General features: G+C 49.9%; 1 protein-coding gene across 2 annotated transcripts in view; it reads right to left on the reverse strand.

The window, feature by feature from the left end:
* PTPN11 (protein tyrosine phosphatase non-receptor type 11) overlaps positions 1-18,355 on the reverse strand; it is an 83,376-nt gene that overhangs the window by 19,871 nt on the left and 45,150 nt on the right. Inside the window, exons 7-11 of one of the 2 annotated variants that reach the window (XM_029921750.1) lie at positions 13,199-13,295; positions 10,343-10,422; positions 10,061-10,219; positions 5,917-6,048; positions 1,344-1,498 (exon numbers count right to left, since the gene is read on the reverse strand). In XM_029921750.1, coding sequence (XP_029777610.1) covers positions 1,344-1,498; positions 5,917-6,048; positions 10,061-10,219; positions 10,343-10,422; positions 13,199-13,295 — 623 coding nt within the window. Of the gene's footprint in view, positions 1-1,343; positions 1,511-5,916; positions 6,049-10,060; positions 10,220-10,342; positions 10,423-13,198; positions 13,296-18,355 lie in introns of both variants that reach the window. The other variant, XM_029921749.1, reaches the window with a different exon arrangement.

An 18,355-nucleotide genomic window follows, 5' to 3' on the forward strand; every position in this document is an offset into this window, starting at 1 on the left:
TAAAACCAAGTTATTAATATTAACAGAAACAAGGTCTGCTCATTGGGGGGGGGAGTATTTATAAGACTGCCTGTTTGTATTTGAGAATAGATGAACTAAGAACACAGGGCTTTGGAATGAGTCCAACCTATACTTGGAGCTCAGCTTCTCCTGTACAATGTGTCTGAGGCAAGCCCCATACACTCTCTGACCCTCAGTTTCCTCACCTGTGAAATGGGGACAGTGGTATACACCTTACAGGGATGTTATGTGCATCAAATGTTAGTAATGTTTGGAAAACATGAAGCTCAAAGGCTGACACAGAGCAAGTGCTCAATAAACAGCTTTAAAAAAATTGTTTTCTTAATGTTTATTTTTGAGAGAGAGAGAGAGAGAGACAGAGCCTGAACAGGGGAGGGTCAAAGAGAAAGGGAGACACAGAATCCGAAGCAGGGGCCAGGCTCTGAGTTGTCAGCACAGAGCCTGACGTGGGACTCGAACTCACGAGCCATGAGATCATAACCTGAGCCAAAGTCAGACACTTAACCGACTGAGCCACCCAGGAGCCCCAACAGTAGCTTTTCAAAAAAGGGAATAAAGTTTCACATGTGGCTACCTGTCCAACACACGGGTGAGATCTGGGAAACTAAACTTTCCCAGTATAACCGTGAAGCCCAGACTTGGGCACCAGCAGGCTGTAAACTGTGGCAAGAACCCACAGGCATGGCCTTCGGAGGCCTGTGTGGGGAGTGGTCCGAATCTTTGAAAGCAAACAAATATATTATCAGGGGAGAAAATGAACCTTATTTCTGTGCCAGAAGAGAATCCAATCACAATTAAAGTGATGAGTCCTAAGTCACTATATTACAAAAGGAAACCAGGGGCAGCTGGGGGGCTCAGTCGGTTGGGCATCAGACTCTGATTTCGGCTCAGGTCATGAGGCCAGGTTTGAGCCCCATGCCATGGCTGTCAGTGCAGAGCCTGCTTGGGATTCTCTCTCTCTCACACACTCTCTCTCTCTCCCCCCCTCTTTCTCCCCCCTCCTGCACGCACACTCTCTCAAATAAACATTAAAAATCTGTTTTCAATCAACAGAAATAAATAAACAAGGAAAACCATGCCGACATTCCAAGACGACAGCAGGGCTCCCTGAGAATGGCGCCGCCGCCCTCTGCCCTGCTCCCACCAGCGCCCCGCGGCCCCCCCAGACTGGGAGAATCGCTCTGGGGGCCACGTGTCCCTCAGCGCGGTCCGTGCAGGCCTCAGGCAGAGAGCAAATGCTTCCACGGTCAAGAGCTGGGGATGGATAGGCACATTAAGAGACAGCCAGGCCACAGCCTGGGGAGGGGGCAGGGGCCGGTCACCTGCAGTGAACCACCACGGGCCCCGCGTCCACGATGCTCTCTTGCTTGTGGTGGACCTCCTCCAGGAAGTCCAGCACGCCCCCGGGGTCACTGGGCACTCCGTGGTCCGGCCAGGTCCTAAAGTGGTATTGCCACACGGTTCTCTCTGTATTCCCCTGGAGTAGAGCCAAGAAAAACCAGAAAAGAATTAAATAAACCAAGGGGCTGAGGAATCACCCGGTTCTGATCCCTCCCAGAGCCCATGCGTGCCGACCGCTCCATTTAAAGGTCATCTTGGCAAGTTTCCCAGTTCATCCCTCCTGGATCTGGCTGAGCAACCCTGGAGGCGAGTTCCTGCCTCTGTCATCAGCCAAAATGTCCGGTGTAGCAATGTGTTGCTCAGGAAGCCACAACCTGACTCACCTCTGCCCCTCGCGGTAGGCTGTGCCCCGTCCCTCTCCGACCACGCAGAGCTCTGCTCAGTGGGGGGGGGGGGGGTGAAACGGAGGCCTCCGGGTCCCGGGGCTCTCTCCCCAGCAGATGAGAAAGGAGCTATCCCTCCAGACACGCCTGCCTCTTTCTCTTTTTATACCCAGCTCTCCTTCCCTCCCCCAAACACCCACTTTTATTTTAATATCATGGTATTTTAAATTTCTGTTTAGTGCAAAGTAGGTAAAAAGACAGGCTTTGAGATGAGAAGGTGGAGTTTAGGCCCAAATCCCAGCATTGGCCCTGTGGTCTCCAGACATCTCCAAGCATCAATTTCTTCCCTTGCAAATGGGAATAATAGGCTCTCTCACGACACCCCCGTGAGGATTCAACAAGACCGACCGAACACACAGCTGCTACTCGGGGGTGGCGGCAGACTCTGCCTCAGGTGCTCGTCCGAGGAGAGGGACTGTTAATAAAGGTCAAGACTACAGAAGACCAGGCACCTGGGTGGCTCAGCTCGTTACACGTATGACTCTTTTTTTTTTTAATGTTTATTTATTTTTGAGAAAAAGAGAGAAACACACAGAGCGTGAGCGGGGGACAGTCAGAGGGAGAGGGAGACACAGAATCAGAAGCAGGCTCCAGGCTCTGAGCAAATGGTCAGCACAGAGCTGGATGCGGGGCTCGAACCCACGAACCGTGAGATCATCAAGTCAGCTGCTTAACCGACTGAGCCACCCAGGCGCCCCACGCATATGACTCTTGATTTCGGCTCAGGTCATGATCTTACGATTTGGGAGTCCGAGTCCCACGTGTAGCTCTGCATGGAGAGCACAGGGCCCGCTTGAGATTCTCTCTCCCTCCCTCTCCCTGGCTCTCTCTGTGTCTCTCAAAATAAATAAACAAACATTAAGAAAAGAGAGACAGAGAGGGAACAGAAGACCAAAAGCGCCACGTTCCAGATCTACCAGGATGAGGCCATCGCACCAGCACTGTGCACTGTGACCTGCTCGTGCTGTGGATCTGAAGGTGGCCCAAGCTACATACATTTTTAATGGAGATTTTTAAAAGAGAGAGTAATTAAGCCAGTGTCCACCACCAAGACATCCAAGGAATCTAAACCAGAATCAAGATCTTTTCTTGAATTACATGCATTTAACTTCCTGATGTCACAATAAACATTTGTCTTCCCAGCTGGCTAACGCTCAGGGGCCACACGGGTCACAGAACAGCCAGGGAAGGGGACCCAGCTTCCCTGCACGGCCACGCTGCTCCTCCTTGGTAAATCTCTGTCCCAAGAGCGCTCTGCTGGCCAGTTGGGAAGCTTAAAGGAGATCACCTCAGAGCACTTTGGAAAAAATGTAATGTGTTACATAAAAAGCAGGTAACACATGACCAGCAATTCTGGAGAAATAATCTGTCCTGTGTCAGCACCTGAATCCACCGGTATAAAACACAAACCCAAATGCTAACCTTTCCTATACCTGCTGTTCAAAAATCTCTGTTAAGATGGATGATTTATTACTAAAACTGAAGAAAAATCCACCTGCTTCGTAGACGCGCCTGGTCACAGGAAGATGGCAGTGAGCTCTAAGGCTGAGCAGACCTCCGCGGAGCCTCTGGCCGGTGTCCTCTAAACCTCTTTCATGTCTGCTGCCTCGGCCGTGTTTTCCCGGCTTCTCTCTCAATCCCTGCGGCGGAGGAAACCTCCCCCGACCTCCGCCGACACCACCCAGGGCAGGACCACACCCTCGCTGACGTCAGAAGTCCCAGCAGCGGGGCACCTGGGTGACTCAGTGGGTTGAGGGTCCGGCTTTGGCTCAGATCATGATCTCACTGTTCATGGGTTCGAGCCCCACATCGAGCTCTGTGCTGACAGCTCAGAGCCTGGAGCCTGACTTCAGATTCTGTATCTCCCTCTCTCTCTGACCCTCCCCTGCTTGCACTGTCTCTCTCTGTCTCTCAAAAATAAATAAATAAAACATTTTAAAAAAAAAAGAAGAAGAAGAAGAAGAAGTCCCAGCAGCTACCCAGGCTTCCTGCTCTCTCTGGCCCCCCAACCACCTCGTGGAGCTCAGCAGAGCCGGGCCCTCCCACACCCTCCGCCCGCCTCCCCCCCCTTGTTGGGCTTTGGTTCTGCGTCCTATTCTGACAACCGCCCTCCACCGCATACCTCCTCTCCCTCCACTCTCGCTCCATCCACTCCATCCCCGGGCAAAGCCCCAAGCCTGGACAAAACCAACCACCCACCTTCTCTGTTCTGTACTCAAGTGTCCTTGGAGAAGAATCACACCAGGGGACTGGTGTCACTAAGTGTTCAGGTTTGCCACCTTGGCAGGGCTCTTGGCGCTGCCCGAATCGGGCTGGATTCTGCCCACCCCTGTTACTACTACGTTACCACTCAGTACTTTCCTCCCCCCCCCGCACAGGTCGTCTCTGATTCCCTTTGAATACCAGGTGATGGCCTGGCCTCAGAGAACACACAGAAAATCCACTTGGGCTCCTCTGCCTGCATCTGCGGCCACCTTCTCCTCTTCCCATCCCACCGCCACAGAAGGACTAACCCTCCACCCCCCGAAAGGCTCCGGGTCCCACCCCCCTCCTGCCTCCCTGACCCCTTTGCTTTGATGTCTCAAAGGCATCTCACCATTTACACGTCTAGGAGGTTGCTGACCCTCCCGCCCTCCTCAACTCCACTGCCACCAACCCTGCGTTCCCGTCAGAAAGCTGAGGGTCGTCCTTATAACACCAGCCCTGGCCTTCATCCACGCTGTCACCAAACCCCTTCACGTCTGCTCAGTTACCTCCAGGCAGCCCCCTTCCGCCTGCCGCGCCACCCTTCCCCTGGGCAGCTCACGCCCTGCCCCCCCCCACACCCTCCACCAGCTCCCCGGCCTCGTCACAGCGCCGCCGCCCACCGTGTTTGGCTCCTCCTCCTTCAAGAGCCCAACTGCACCTACGTCCCGCAGGTGCCACCTCAAGGCGTCCGTCATGTCCGTCGCTCCTCTTCCACCACTTGTTCCGGCATTTTACATGCTAGTCATTTCCAAAGGCGGGAATGAGAAGCAGAACAAGAAAGAGCAACTGCACGAGTCCCCGGGGCCTGAGCCGGAGGGGAGGCCGGCAGACCCCTCCCTGGTGCGGCTGTGTGTGCAGTTGCTTGGCACGACCATCGCCACCGGCTCCGGGCTAACTAGTGCACGGAGTTCGCACTCTTAAGGTGAGAGTTAAGACGCTTCCCAACTTGGGGCCAGCCTCCCTCTCCCGTCTGTCCCCTTCATTCCCCACCTGCCTTCGCTCCCCGTAAATCCCGTTCCCCTTCTGTCTGCACTGCAGTGCCAGGGCTCACGGGGACACCTCCCTCTGGGAGCCCTCTCTCTGTCGCCTTCTCCGGTGGAAACCCACACAGAGAAGCCCTGCCTCTTCTGAGACAGCCTCCCTGATGCCCCAGCCGGAAGGACGCTCAGACTGCAATTCCACAGCAGTGCGCTCTCTGTACCTGCGGCTTCTCACAGCTACGAGGTTTTACTTCCTTGAGGACAAAGCCTTCATTCGTCTCTGTGTCCCCAATAAGGCTTCAGAAAGTAAGGCTCCTCTCGTCATGAAATGAAAATGAATCCAAATCCAACACCATCTTGTAAAGTTAGTCACCCCAGTAACAAACTTAAACTACGTGCAGTTAAGATCTGATGCCATGGAATGCGATCATTAAACAGGCCTCAGGGCCTTTGCACTTGCTGCTCCCACTGCCTGGAACTCTCCTCTCTGAACACTTTAGGTGCCTGGGTCCCCCACCCTCAGCGGAAGGGATACAGCCTCAGAGACGTTACTCGGACTCTCAGACACAGTCATCTCCCTGATTACTCCACCTCCAGCACCCAGTCACTTCTAACATGACATCCTGCAGCCCTGGTGGGCTGAGCACAATCGGAAAGCTTAGTTGGTTGTCTGGTTTTTAACTTTCCATTTCCTTAGGCTCTGAGGGCATGAAGTACAGCTGTCTTGTTGCCACGGTCCCAGTACGCGTGCGGCACACAGAAGACACTCGGTCCGTGAGTGAACAAGAGCACGGATGTGTGCACACGTGAGTGACCCCAGGACCCAGGACTGGTGGATACCATAATCAGCTACCAAAGTCTCTAGAATATGACCATATACTTACTTGTCCAACCTTGGAAAGTTTAAGTTCTCTTAACGTATAGTCATGAGCGGCACTTTCTTTGACGTTCCTAACGCGCATGACCCCGTATTCTTTCAGGGCACACTCGTCGGGCCAGTATTTGACACACTTACTCTGGAAGGGATCAGAGAAAAGACAGTCAACCTCTGTGAACTCTGAAATGAAAAGCCCAAACCAGCGGAAAATAAATGTTTGAGCCCTGCTTAATAAACAAGATACAGAAAATGGCCTGTGTGGCATCTGTTAGAATTTCAAAGAAAAGGAAAAATAAGTTCAAATAAGAGAAGCAGGTGCTTGGAAAGCCGGTGAGAGAAGGGGGAAGAGAGGTCAGCCTTTGCAGAGTCGTGCGGTCTAGGATGCACGTGAAAGGACGGTCAAGGATTGTCTACTTCTGTCTAAGGAACCAAAGGCGCAGAGGGAGGGACTGGCCAGCTGGAGGGGCTGGCTACCCACTACTGAACTCTGGACCCCAGGGGTCTGCCAGTCACTCCGAGGGGACCCAGGCCATCACTCTGGAAACGGATGGGCTCCCCCGGGAGCCACACTGTCTGGTTTGCTTCCGCACCTGCATAGGAGGGCTCCGTGCCTTATCGAACCCAAGTGTGAACAACTCCAGCACCGATGCGGTTTTGAACCAGCTGCTTTTTCTATATCCAGCTCCATCTGATACCTACTACACACGTCACCTTCGCTTGACTGGGTGCCTGGGAACGCCAAGCCAGGAAGAGCTGTTGGCTTCAGAGCAGACAGATTGAAAAATATGGCACCAAATAAATCAGTCTTGTTGCCAGAGAGGAAGATACTTAGCTCAATGAGAGATGAGTCTGTATATACTTGGGGATGTGTCCTGGGCAGAGGAGGCTTTTGTGTTTTGATTTTTTTCTGGGAGTGGACGTTCCACAACCACCAAGACACCAAGAGAAAAGCCAAGAGACATCAGCAAGAGAAATTTACCTTTTATGCTAGGAAGACAAAGAAATTCGGTTATAGAGAGCAGTTACAGGCATCTCCACAGTCAATGATTAACTGGAAAGCCAGAGGGTCGGGACGGAGGGATGGCAGAAGGAAGCTGACCAGAAGTATTAACAGACGGTGCAACTTTTTTGCCTGGCAATAGCTTACATGGTCTTTTATTATTATTCCAAATAAATAATATTCAGCTTTCTCTCCAGCGTTCTGTAGATCCAAATACCTCTTTGACAGATATGATACAATTTTTATTACCCCCAAGTAAGCACTTTTAATATTAATGGTACCCAGTGCTGTTGCTGGCCGATCAATTGTGTGACTGTTGGCTGCTCAAGAGACTCAACAGAGAACAAAAAATTAAATCATAACTCTGACACCATTTCAGCGGACTTTAAATATCAGCAGACCACTGTGGCCCTCCTCCCAGTTTTCCAACTCTGATACTGACTTTGGCAGACAAATTCTAAAATGTGAGAGCTAATGCTTCAGTTTTTAAACTAAAGCCCAGGAATCAAAAGGAATCCATAGTCTGGGTTTTCTCCTGTGCAATGTTAGGGGCCGGGGAGCAGGTTATCTGAACCACCTGTGAAGAGAGTGAGTCCACGATCTTCTCCGTCTGGGACTGAAGAGCATCACTGGGAAGCAGGGGCAGACCTGGGGGCGAAGGTGAGGAGAGGCGGACAGTGATTTAGGCCAATGTCTGTTTGTTCTAGGAGCTTCCGGCAGCTCTTCTGAAAGGGACCAAAACTAATTTCTCTGAAGTGACACAAGAATCCTTTCTTCATGCCCCCCGGTCCCCTGAGAAGAGGCAGCTTCCTATGAACCGGACAACAAGCAGGACAGAGGGCTCAGTTTTCCATTCTAGACGTAGGGCAGGTGACAGTCACCTGAAGCAGACACTAAGAAGTTTTAACCTGTCCATTAATTTGAGAACATCTGCTGTTACTGCACAGAGCCGCTGGAGGAAGCCTTTGTTTCATACTGACCAGGTCTAGCCTCAAACGTTGTCAGAAGTGCTGAAACTACTTAGCACAATGATGAAAATCTTGCAAAATCACACCGCCCTTCAAAACTGAAAGGAAAATAACATAAGAGCACTAAAATCCAAATCACCCATCTGTCTTAGGTTTGACTTACAGACAGGACTGCTCTATTTCCTGAAAATTTTCTGGAAACCAATTAAAGTATAACCACCAAAGAACTTTCACTAGAACACAAAAACACAGAACTTCTCCAACGTAAAAACCCACACAGATGTGCTCACTTTGGAATAAGGCACATGACTGTTCCTCAGTGAGATCCGTCCGCTTCTCTGTAGGTATGGGACGTTACAGCTTTTAAAAGCCGGAAGGGTCATGAAAGGTGTAGGAGAGGAGTGCTGGGCATGCGCAGCTGGGGGCGCTGTGCACTGGGACGACCCTCGGGGCAGTCTGGCAGCGTTCACTGGAGTTTACAACACGCACACCCTAGGAGCTAGCATCTCTTTTTTTGACATCTACCCTAGAGAACACCTGCCACACGCACACCTACACAAGCAGGAATAAGATGATTCACTTCCGCGCGGCTTGTTAAGAGCAAAAACAGAAACACTTAAATGCTCGCACATAATGGTGAAATAAATCACGGTATATCCTTGCCACGGAGAATCATGCAACTTACTGAAAAGAAAGAGGCCGAGACGCACAACAAAATTCATGTATGAAAACACTTTTACACAGAATACTTTCCAGAAGTTGGTACTACATACTTCCACAGGCACCCACGGGTCGGTAAATACGCGCACACACGTGTATGCCTATAGTAACGCCTCCCATACACGTACGTATGTAAATGCCAAGAAGACAGGATGGAAGAATACACATCGCACTGCTAAGGGGGCTTTTCAATGGGTGGACAAGGGATGGTGGCAAAGGCAACTTTAACCATAACGATAATGTGGTCAAATTAACTTTTAAACGCCTACAAGTCATGAGAAGTATGCTTTACATGACCAGTGAAATCACTGGTTGTTAGTACTCCAATGCTTTCAAGGTACTAGATGGGGTTTTCACATGCCCTCCTGGACCTCTGCTCGGGATCCAATAAAGTAACAGGGGTTAGATTTACCCTTCCACCTGGAACAACTAAAAAACAGGAAAAATGAAAAGACACGTATAACAGAATTAGTAACAAGGACATTAAAACAGTTATTACAAATATATTCTGTGTGTTCAAAAGGTTTGAGTTAAAAAGAGTGATGGCATTAAAAACAAAACCAGGGCACCCGAGTGGCTCAGCTGGTTAAGTGTCTGGCTTCAGCTCAGGTCATGATCTCACATTCGTGGGTTTGAGCCCCACATCAGGCTCTGTGCTGACAGCTCAGAGCCTGGAGCCTACCTCAGATTCTGTGTCTCCCTCTCTCTGCCCCTCCTCTGCTTATGCTCGCTCTCTCGCTCTCTCTCTCTCTCTCTCTCAAATAAATGTTAGATAATAAAAAAAACTTTTTTAAACAAAAACAATTGCATGATGGGCATTAAGGAGGGCACTTGTTAGGATGAGCACTGGGTGTTATATGTAAGTGATGAATCGCTAAATACTGCTCCTGAAATCATTGTTACACTATATGTTAACTTGAATTCAAATGAAATTTAAAAATTAAAATAATAATAATAAAATATTCTTACATATTAAAAAAATTAAAACTTCCAGAGATGAAAAAGACAGTGTCTGCTGTAGAAAACACACTGAATAGTACTAACAGCAGATGACACACTGCAGGAGACAAAAAATCAACCTGAAGACATAACAGCAAAACGAAGTGTCTGAAACGAAACCAGGGGGAAGAAGCCAGTGGAGCAAAATGAGTGAAGCCGCCACGGGCTACAGGACAACGTCAAGCAGCCTAATGTACATGCACCTGGTGTCCCATGTTTGAAGAAATAATCAACATTTCCAAATTTGAAGAAAACGATATATCCCACAGCTCCGAGAAGCACCGTGCAGCCTAAGCAGAAGGAATATAATGAAAGCCCCACCTGCCTGCTGGACACGTTTCTTCTACTCCCTTTCCCCCAGCGCGTCCATCAGAGGAAGCCGAATTTGTTCATTCAGTCCTTACGTGGTCGACCTGACGCGTCTGATGCTTTACAGACACTGCACCAGAGAGCGCGGGGCGTACCTTTCCTCTCTCCACCTCTTTCGTTGTCATGACAATCACTCGCGAGTTCTCCTGAAACACCATCCGCCAGAAGTCATTCACCGTGTTCTGCAGGCAGCCTTGGGTGGCGATGTAACTCTTTTTGGGCTTCGAATTGTTGCATTTGGTTTCAAACTCAGGCTAGAAATTTAGGAAGAAAATCCTTCAGTCGCTGGAAAGTTGCTTTCGGGTCACAAGAGATGCAAAATACAAAGGACGGCTAGCAACGCCTGGTCAGAAAACCACTGTGGGAGCAAGGATTACCATGATGATGTTTGCGTTGATGTAATCGGAAACCGGCTCGTTGGGATCGCCATCATGGAGCACAACTCTGGTGTGATCGACTGCAAGACAAAGAGACCACGGTCACAAAAGTACTCCCACGTCTTCAGGACAAATCATTTCAAACGAGTTAACCCTCAATCTGGCCCAAGTTTTATTCACTTAATAATAAAACCACGTAAGAAATAAAATCCTAAACGAGCACAACAATGATCTGAAGACCACAGGATGTCTCAGGGACATAATACCGTCTTTAAGAAGAACAAAGAAGCAATAGCAACTCCTTGGTCTTGGGAACGTGCTGTGGACACACTGGGAGAAGCAGGATGAAGGGGACGTGGGAGCCCTCGGTATATTTTTATAGCTTCTTGTGCGTCTAAAAGGATTTCAAAACAAAACTTTTTTTTAAACCAAAGGAAGAGTAAAGTATAGATAAATCACATGATGTCTGAGATTTGCTTCAACATAATTGGGGGGGGAGCAGCTCAGAGTATAAATAAAACAGAACTGGGTATGAGTTGACGGTGTTGGGAGCTGGGCAGCAGGTTTGTATGGTTCTGTATACTATTCTGTCTACTTCTGAATATGTTTGAAACTTTCCATAATAAAAATGGTGGCTCTTTTTTTTTAAGTGAAGCACATTGCAATACAACATCTAGAAGATAAGATTTTGATAGTGTCAACTGACCAAATTCTGTACAAAAGTACATTACTGGGGGGCACCTGGGGTGCTCAGTTGGCTAACTGTCCAACTTCAGCTCAGGTCAGGATCTCACGGTTCGTGGGTTCGAGCCCTGCATCAGGCTCTATGCTGACGACTCAGAGCCTGGAGCCTGCTTTGAATTCTGTCTCTCTCTCTCTCTCTCTCTCTCTCTCTCTCTCTCTCTGCTGCTGCTGCTGCTCCCCTGCTCACAGTCTGTCTCTGTCTCTCAAAAATAAATTAAAAAAAAAATTTTTTTTTTAAAGTACATTACTGGTATAGAAATCTACCTAACCAACTCGTTTTACAATGGGAATTAGTGATACATTTGTACGCCTTGGACTCCCCATCTCTAAAGAAATAAGATGTTAATTAAGAGGAAGCATCTGGCTGGGACCTTTAAGAGAGGAAAAGGCAACGGCCCTCTGTTCAGATATGGCATATGACTGTTCCTGTCACCTTCTCCTACATCCCTGCATCGCCCCAATGAGTTCCATGAGGCCTCCTGAGCAGAGGAAAACTCAGGCATAAACAGGATGGCGCTGCCCCGAGGTCATCAGGACCGTGCTGCGGCTCAGACTGAACTCCGAAAATTCCTATTGCCTTTTCTCACTGTTAGGAATGCCTCCGCTTTCTCCCACCCTCACCCACACACATATCAAACAACCGTTTGGATGTGATGTGACTGTGTATCAGGTATGCGTCCGTATGTACAAAGAGAGATAAGACGGCTAATCACACACACACACACACACACGCACGCGCGCGCACACACACACGCACACTAACAACAGGTTTCAGATACCCGACAGAATGGCTTGGCCCCGATGAGACACGAGAGCAATGCTCACCCAATTGGCTCATGCATCGCAATAAACTCTGTGAAGTTCCTGAACACCGAAATACACACACACGTATGTACAAACACACCCTATTTTTAAGTTTGGTAAATACATTATGCATGTACTGCCATCAATCTGTATGTCAGATTTAAATTTTTCTTTCTTTCTTTTTTTAGATAAAGGATATAAATCAAGACAAGTTCTAAGTGTTCCTTCCCCTCACCCCAGTGGGCTGCCTTGCACAGCCCACTCTGGAGACCCCGCCAAGAGCACGGCGCTCAGAGCAGCGACCGCGAGGGTTCCCACTCCAGGTCGCATGCTTGTGACCTTGCTAAAATGGTCTGAGACAGCGGGAGAATAGACACCTGCTCTGTGAGCATGTGGTGTAAAGTGACACGGGTGCAGAGACCAGGACAGAGCCAGCCCTCTGGACAGGGGAGTTAAGACACGGCTTAGTGCCGTCTCTGAGGTCCCCACCGGAGGCCTCCGTCTTTCCTCTTGTTCCCTGAGGCCCAACTGGGGCTCCACCAGGCAGCACTTGGGAAACTAAGTGTCTTATGAATCCCTCAGGGTCCTCTTCAGAGCAAAGTGTAGGTGTGCACCTGTAGCCCCTGTGCCTTGAGCTCAGAGGCCCAGGGAGCAGCGTGGTCTGGGTCCGTGGGAGGAGGCTGCCTACTCCCCAGGAGAGGCCATGAAGGCCCAGCAAGAGGCGTGCCTTCCCCAAGACCCACGGGCCGGGTCGTGCAGGGCAAGGACACAAGCCTGGGACCACTGAGGGTCATGGTGTGGTCTGACCCTGGCAGATGGCAACTCCTGAGATTTTTTTTTCTTATGTTTATTTATTTTTGAGGAAGAGAGAGACAGACCATGAGTGGGGCAGAGAGAGAGGGAGACACAGAATCTGAAAACAGGCTCTGTCAGCACAGAGCCTGATGTGGGGCTCGAACCCACGAACCGTTGAGATCATGACCTGAGCCAAAGTCGGATGTTTAACTGACTGAGCCATCCAGGCACCCCTGAGATTCTCACTCTTAGGCAAAGTTAATCAACAAAGGAAACGACATGCTCAAGACCGCCTACGGGCACTTTTACCTGGTGCCAGCATCACGGGGACTCCGTGAACACCGCCACCCACCCCCGTCACATTTGATGATTTTGGAAACCGTTCACAATTAAAAGAGCCTAAGGCCTCGGATCTGCTCAGAAGTCACGGAGCCCCTGGGAAAAGCTACAGGGACACCGAGGAATCGAACTCTCCAAGAGGGGCGATTACCGAACAGAATATTAAATACTTACAGGGCAGGATGTTTTTATATCTGTTTTTGTTCTTATTTTCTTGCCTCTGACCCTCTTTTCGGCTGTAGAGAAGTTTGCACTCCTGTTGCTGTAGTGTCTGGAGAGAAAAAAAGTCAACATTATTGCATGTCGAAAGCTTTAAAAAAAAAAAAAAAAAAAAAAAGGCCGGCTCAGCATTTCTGCTTTAGGAACGTTATCCTCAGAAATGTTCAGAGCCGCGGGCGCCAGCTACAGGAAAGCGCATCTTAACGCCGTGTCAACGGTGCCAAGAACCGTCTCGAAGAAGAAAGGACAGCTTGGCTAGCACTACCATTAAATCACACAAACGAATGCTCTGCGGCCATTTAAAAAAATGTTCTTAAGAGAATTTTTAATGCCTTGAAAAAGTGATCAGAGGAAGTGTTAAGTGAAAAGAAGGTCAAACTTCCAAAACAGTATGTTACGTAAGCTGGATGTTTGCATTCGCCTATATATATAAGAAACGACAAAAGAATATGCACCAAAAAAGCAGTGTTTTTTTTTTCAGGGTACCGGGATTATGAAGTCTTTATTTCATTTTTTAAACTTTTTTTTGCCTAAAATTTTTTACACTGAATAATTTTTTTTTAATTTTTGTTTTAATGTTTTATTTATTTTTGAGAGAGAAAGAGAGAAACAGCATGAGCAGGGGAGGGTCAGAGAGAGGAGACACAGAATCTGAAGACGGGCACCAGGCATTGAGCTTTCAGCACAGAGCCTGACGCAGGGCTTGAACTCACAAGCTGTGAGATCATGACCTGAGCTGAAGTGGGACCCTTAACCGACTGAGCCCCCCAGGGGCACCTAAGAAACCTTTTATCTTTTTTTTGTTTTTTGTTTGTTTGTTTGTTTGTTTGTTTGAGAGACAGAGCCAGCATGAGCAAGGGAAGGTCAGAGAGAGAGGGAGGTACAGAATCCGAAGCAGGCTCCAGGCTCTGAGCTGTCAGCACAGAGCCTGACGCGGGGCTCGAACCCACGAACCGTGAGATCATGACCTGAGCCGAAGCTGGACGCTCAACCGACTGAGCCCCCCAGGCGCCCCAGAAACCTTTTAAAATAACAATGATTAAGAATGAAAGCTGGGGCACCCCTGGCCGGCTCAGTCGGAAGAACTCATGACTCTCGACCTCGGAGTCATGGGTTCGGGCTTCACACTGGGTGTAGAGATTACTAAAAAAACAAAAATAAACTTAAAATTAAAAAAAGATTGAAACTCAATGAGCATGTAAGTAATAGCTGTGATCATGCTCTTGACTTTATGATCTGCTGCCTCCTTTTACCACTCACATTACCTCTCAAGTTTGGATCCACCAGAAGTGGTGCTGGGTACCACCGGATCATGGGCATGCCAGTGTTGTTCCTCCTATGCCAGAAGCCCACGTTAGTGCCCTAGGCAGCCAGCCTGCGTCTGCTTGCGCCTCCACAAACACCGGCTCGCTACGTTTCCCCCAGCCAGGTAGCAGGGCTCCTGGGGCAAGTGGGCAGGAGGAACTCATTCCTCGTCAAGGAAAGGAGGTGGGGAACACGATCAGGAAGGGCCACCGCGGGGCCAGTCCCAGCGGACAAGGGGCTGTGGGGACTCGGACAAGGACTGTCTACAGAAACAGACATGAGGGTGGACAAGCCAGGCTGAAGCATGTTCAAGAGGTAAGATTTTATTTTCAAAATTACAAAAAGTACCTCTTTGAGGGACCATTAATTTCTAAAGTCTAATTTGTAAGTGGAAATCACAAATGGGCAAATCAAAGGGTGCGTGGGTGGCTCAGAAGGTTGAGCATCCGACTTTGGCTCAGGTCATGATCTCACTGCTCATGAGTTCAAGCCCCATGTTGGGCTCTGTGCTGACAGCTCAGAGCCTGGATCCTGCTTCAGAGTCCATGTCTCCCTCTCTCTACCCCTCTCCCAGTCATGCTCTCTCTCTCAAAAATAAATAGACATTAAAAAAAATGGCAAATCAAGAAAGAGGAAGGCAGATTAAATAAAGGTTAAGAAAGTATGTGTGCTAGACATATATATATATATAAATTCCAAAATGGTTAGCCCACAAAGGTTTCTATAAGGAGCAACAGTCAATATTTCATAACACAGTGGCCCACTAGATTTCCATTTCGTTTATCTGAATTTCACAGACAGGTATGAAAGTCGGGATTTTAAATTGCTATTTGACTCTCAGTTTGAAAATGCAATATTTGGTCTCGACACACAGCTCATTACAAAAGTGGTTACCCAGCTGAAACCTGGGAAGGACTGAACTACAACATACACAGAACTCAGGTGATGAGACGGTCACTCCAATTCTTAAAGTGAGCTCAGGTTAAGTCATGAAGGCCATCTGCCTTCTGAGGTGGCATTTCCTCTGTACTGTGAGCCAGTCTTACCGAGCAATACTGCTGTGTTAGAAGAAGGCTCGACCTTGATTTTCAGACATTAAGATGAGGTTCAAATAGAAGATCAAACCCTGTAAACTGACTCGAGCACTTAAAAGTCAACCAAGTGAAGAGAAACATCAACCAAAGCTACGAGGTGGGGGTGGCTAGGAAATAATTAGCCGCTTGATTCAAAACAAACCTGACGGTGAGCCCTTCAAGCACTCGCTTACAAAGCACACTTCGTGTGACACTGGCTGACGGAGGCACAGGGCTGAGCTAGCTCCGTAAAAGGCGAATTTCACCCAGACCCTCCCTGTTCGGTTTCCTCAGCATCCACCCCTGCCTGCAACCAAGTCCCAGCTTTTCAGAACTCACACGCCGCCTCCTCTCTGCCTCCAGCCTCAGCCGGTCTGTCTGTGCCTCAGCTTCCTCAAGTGGAAAGTGTGGAAAATCCTAATTACCTAGCCCACAGGGTCATTGTAAGAGTTAAGTGAGATCACTATGAAAGGTCCAAAAACATGGCATGTTGGTTAGACCATCTACTCAGGTCAGTCAGGGGCTCCCTTTTCCTGTATCAAGTTACTAATCGCTGCCTTCATGCGGATTTGGGGTCGGAACTGCATGAAGGCTGAGACAGACTTTTGGGCCCCAGAGTCTTCCAGAAGGGACAAGCCCCAGAGCGCCTGGTCCCAGGCACAGTAGGTGCTAACTGGCAGTGGCTGGCAGCTGTCACAAACTAATAAGGACTAACTGTGTGTCTCTCCCCCCGGCTCCCTCCTCAGTGCCCGTTAGCCCGTTCTCATCTGTGCCTGGGGCCCGAGCTGTCTGAACACATTTCGTTTCCCACGGAGGAAGGCTGCCCTCCATCCAGGGTGAGGCTGAACATATAAGAAGTCAGAAGGGTGACTTTCCCTGTGCACCCGAGGCGATCAGCTGCCACCGGCCGTGGGGTGCTGCGCCCCGGCGCAGCCTGAGGCCGGAAGCAGCAGAGGACTATCCAGCGAGGGGGGGCCCCGCGCGCCGCAGCCCCTCCATGGTTCATCTGCCGCGGCCTCCTCACCAGCAGTCCTGGGGGCACAAGACAAGCTGCCGACGACCTGTCAAGCTACATGTCACGGTGTCTCCAGCCATTCTCCACCAGGCAGTGGCAGGGATGCGAATGGTAATGACAGGCAGGAAAAGGGACAATGTAAAGCTGGGATGTGGGCTGCAAGATCCTGTCTTCCCAAGTCATACACAGAATCTGGATCAAATGACAAACCCTCGAAATGCCAGAGGCCAGTTGCCGCTGCCTGACTGCAGGAGTCAAAGCAGATCTAGAACCAATGGGATTGCGTCAGATTTTAAGGCTTTAAAAGCGTCAAGAGAAGCCAATTCCCTGACCCACGCTGCCTATTTAGAAGTGCCCGGGAGCCGGGGCTGGGCTGGCCCAGCCAAGGGGACGTGTGACTCTGGATCTCAGGGTTGTGAGTTCCAGCTCCACATGCAGTGTAGAGATGACTTAAAAACAAAATTTTAAAGATAAAAAAAAAAGTGCCCAGGAGCATGGCCGACTGTGGATGGGACAAGTGTTCACGTGCAGAACTACCCCAACATCTGTGACCAGGGAGCACCCCTGCCTCCCATCCCCGCGGCCCCTGCCAGCCTCCATGGCAGCCAGTGGCAGCGTCCCCAGTCACGGTAAACGACCGAATGGGACCCCCACGAGCCATCAAAAGCCCTGATCAAAAACCAGTGGACCTGGCTCTTGACCAGAATGTCAGGAATCCAAACGGAGGAGCAGGATCGGGGGAGACAGGCAGGCAGCAAACCCACGGGCAGAAGCACGCATCCCCAGCTACCACGACAATGACATCGGCCCAGTGACCATTCTGCCTGCGCTGCTCCGGGCAACAGGGACACATCACACGAGTAACGCCACTAACCACCAAGGCCAGACCAAACCAACCGCACAATGACCTTGCCTTTAAGAACAGAACTACAAGGGCATATACACTGGACGGGGGCAGGAGGGGCGGAAATGGAGGAAACAAGATTAACAAAATGTTTGCAAGTGTCAAAGTTGCAGGCAGAGGAAAGAGAAGGTCCCTACTTTTGTAGGGTGTTCGAAAGATTCAATGATAAAAGGAGGTTTTTCATGAGTGGAATAATAAAAGTGTAAAAGCTCCTACGAGCCCCCCCCCCACTCGTGGCTGCGGCCCCCTGAAGGCCGGAGAGGGAGCTGAGAAAGGCCGGCTGCCCGACAGGCTCCACGGCTCTGAGCCGTGATGAGTAAGACAGCATCACCACCAGGGCAGGATCCAAAACCAGGCCTTCTGCCGGGTCTGAATGACCCTCTGTGTCCCTCCAGCACTGGCCTGTGCAGAGGACACTGCAATTTCTCATCCCGTCCCCTCCGCCGCAAACTCTGCTGTGTCGCCAGGCACTGCGGGCGGGGGAAAGCCCTCGCATCCTGATACCACGCCGCACAGCCTGTCACCGTTTCTCTGCTGTGGATTTTGGGCAGCCCGTCCCGATGGCGTCCCAGCACCCCCCGAGCACGAAGGGGCGGCTGCAGACTCTCAGAGCCAGAGGAGGCCCCGGCTGACGGATAAGCACTTAGGAAGAGGACGGACAAAATCAACCCAAGACCTGCTTCTCTTCTCGATGCTGCTGTAAGGCCAGACGCCCCCTCCTCCAAGGAGGTGGAGAGGAAGGAGGGAAATGAACCAGAAGGCATGGTCCCTCAGGGGAGAACAGGTTCTGACACACGACCCTGCAGCAAACAGTA

This window comes from Suricata suricatta, chromosome 14, assembly GCF_006229205.1.
Source record: "Suricata suricatta isolate VVHF042 chromosome 14, meerkat_22Aug2017_6uvM2_HiC, whole genome shotgun sequence".
Taxonomy (NCBI): Eukaryota; Metazoa; Chordata; class Mammalia; order Carnivora; family Herpestidae; genus Suricata; species Suricata suricatta.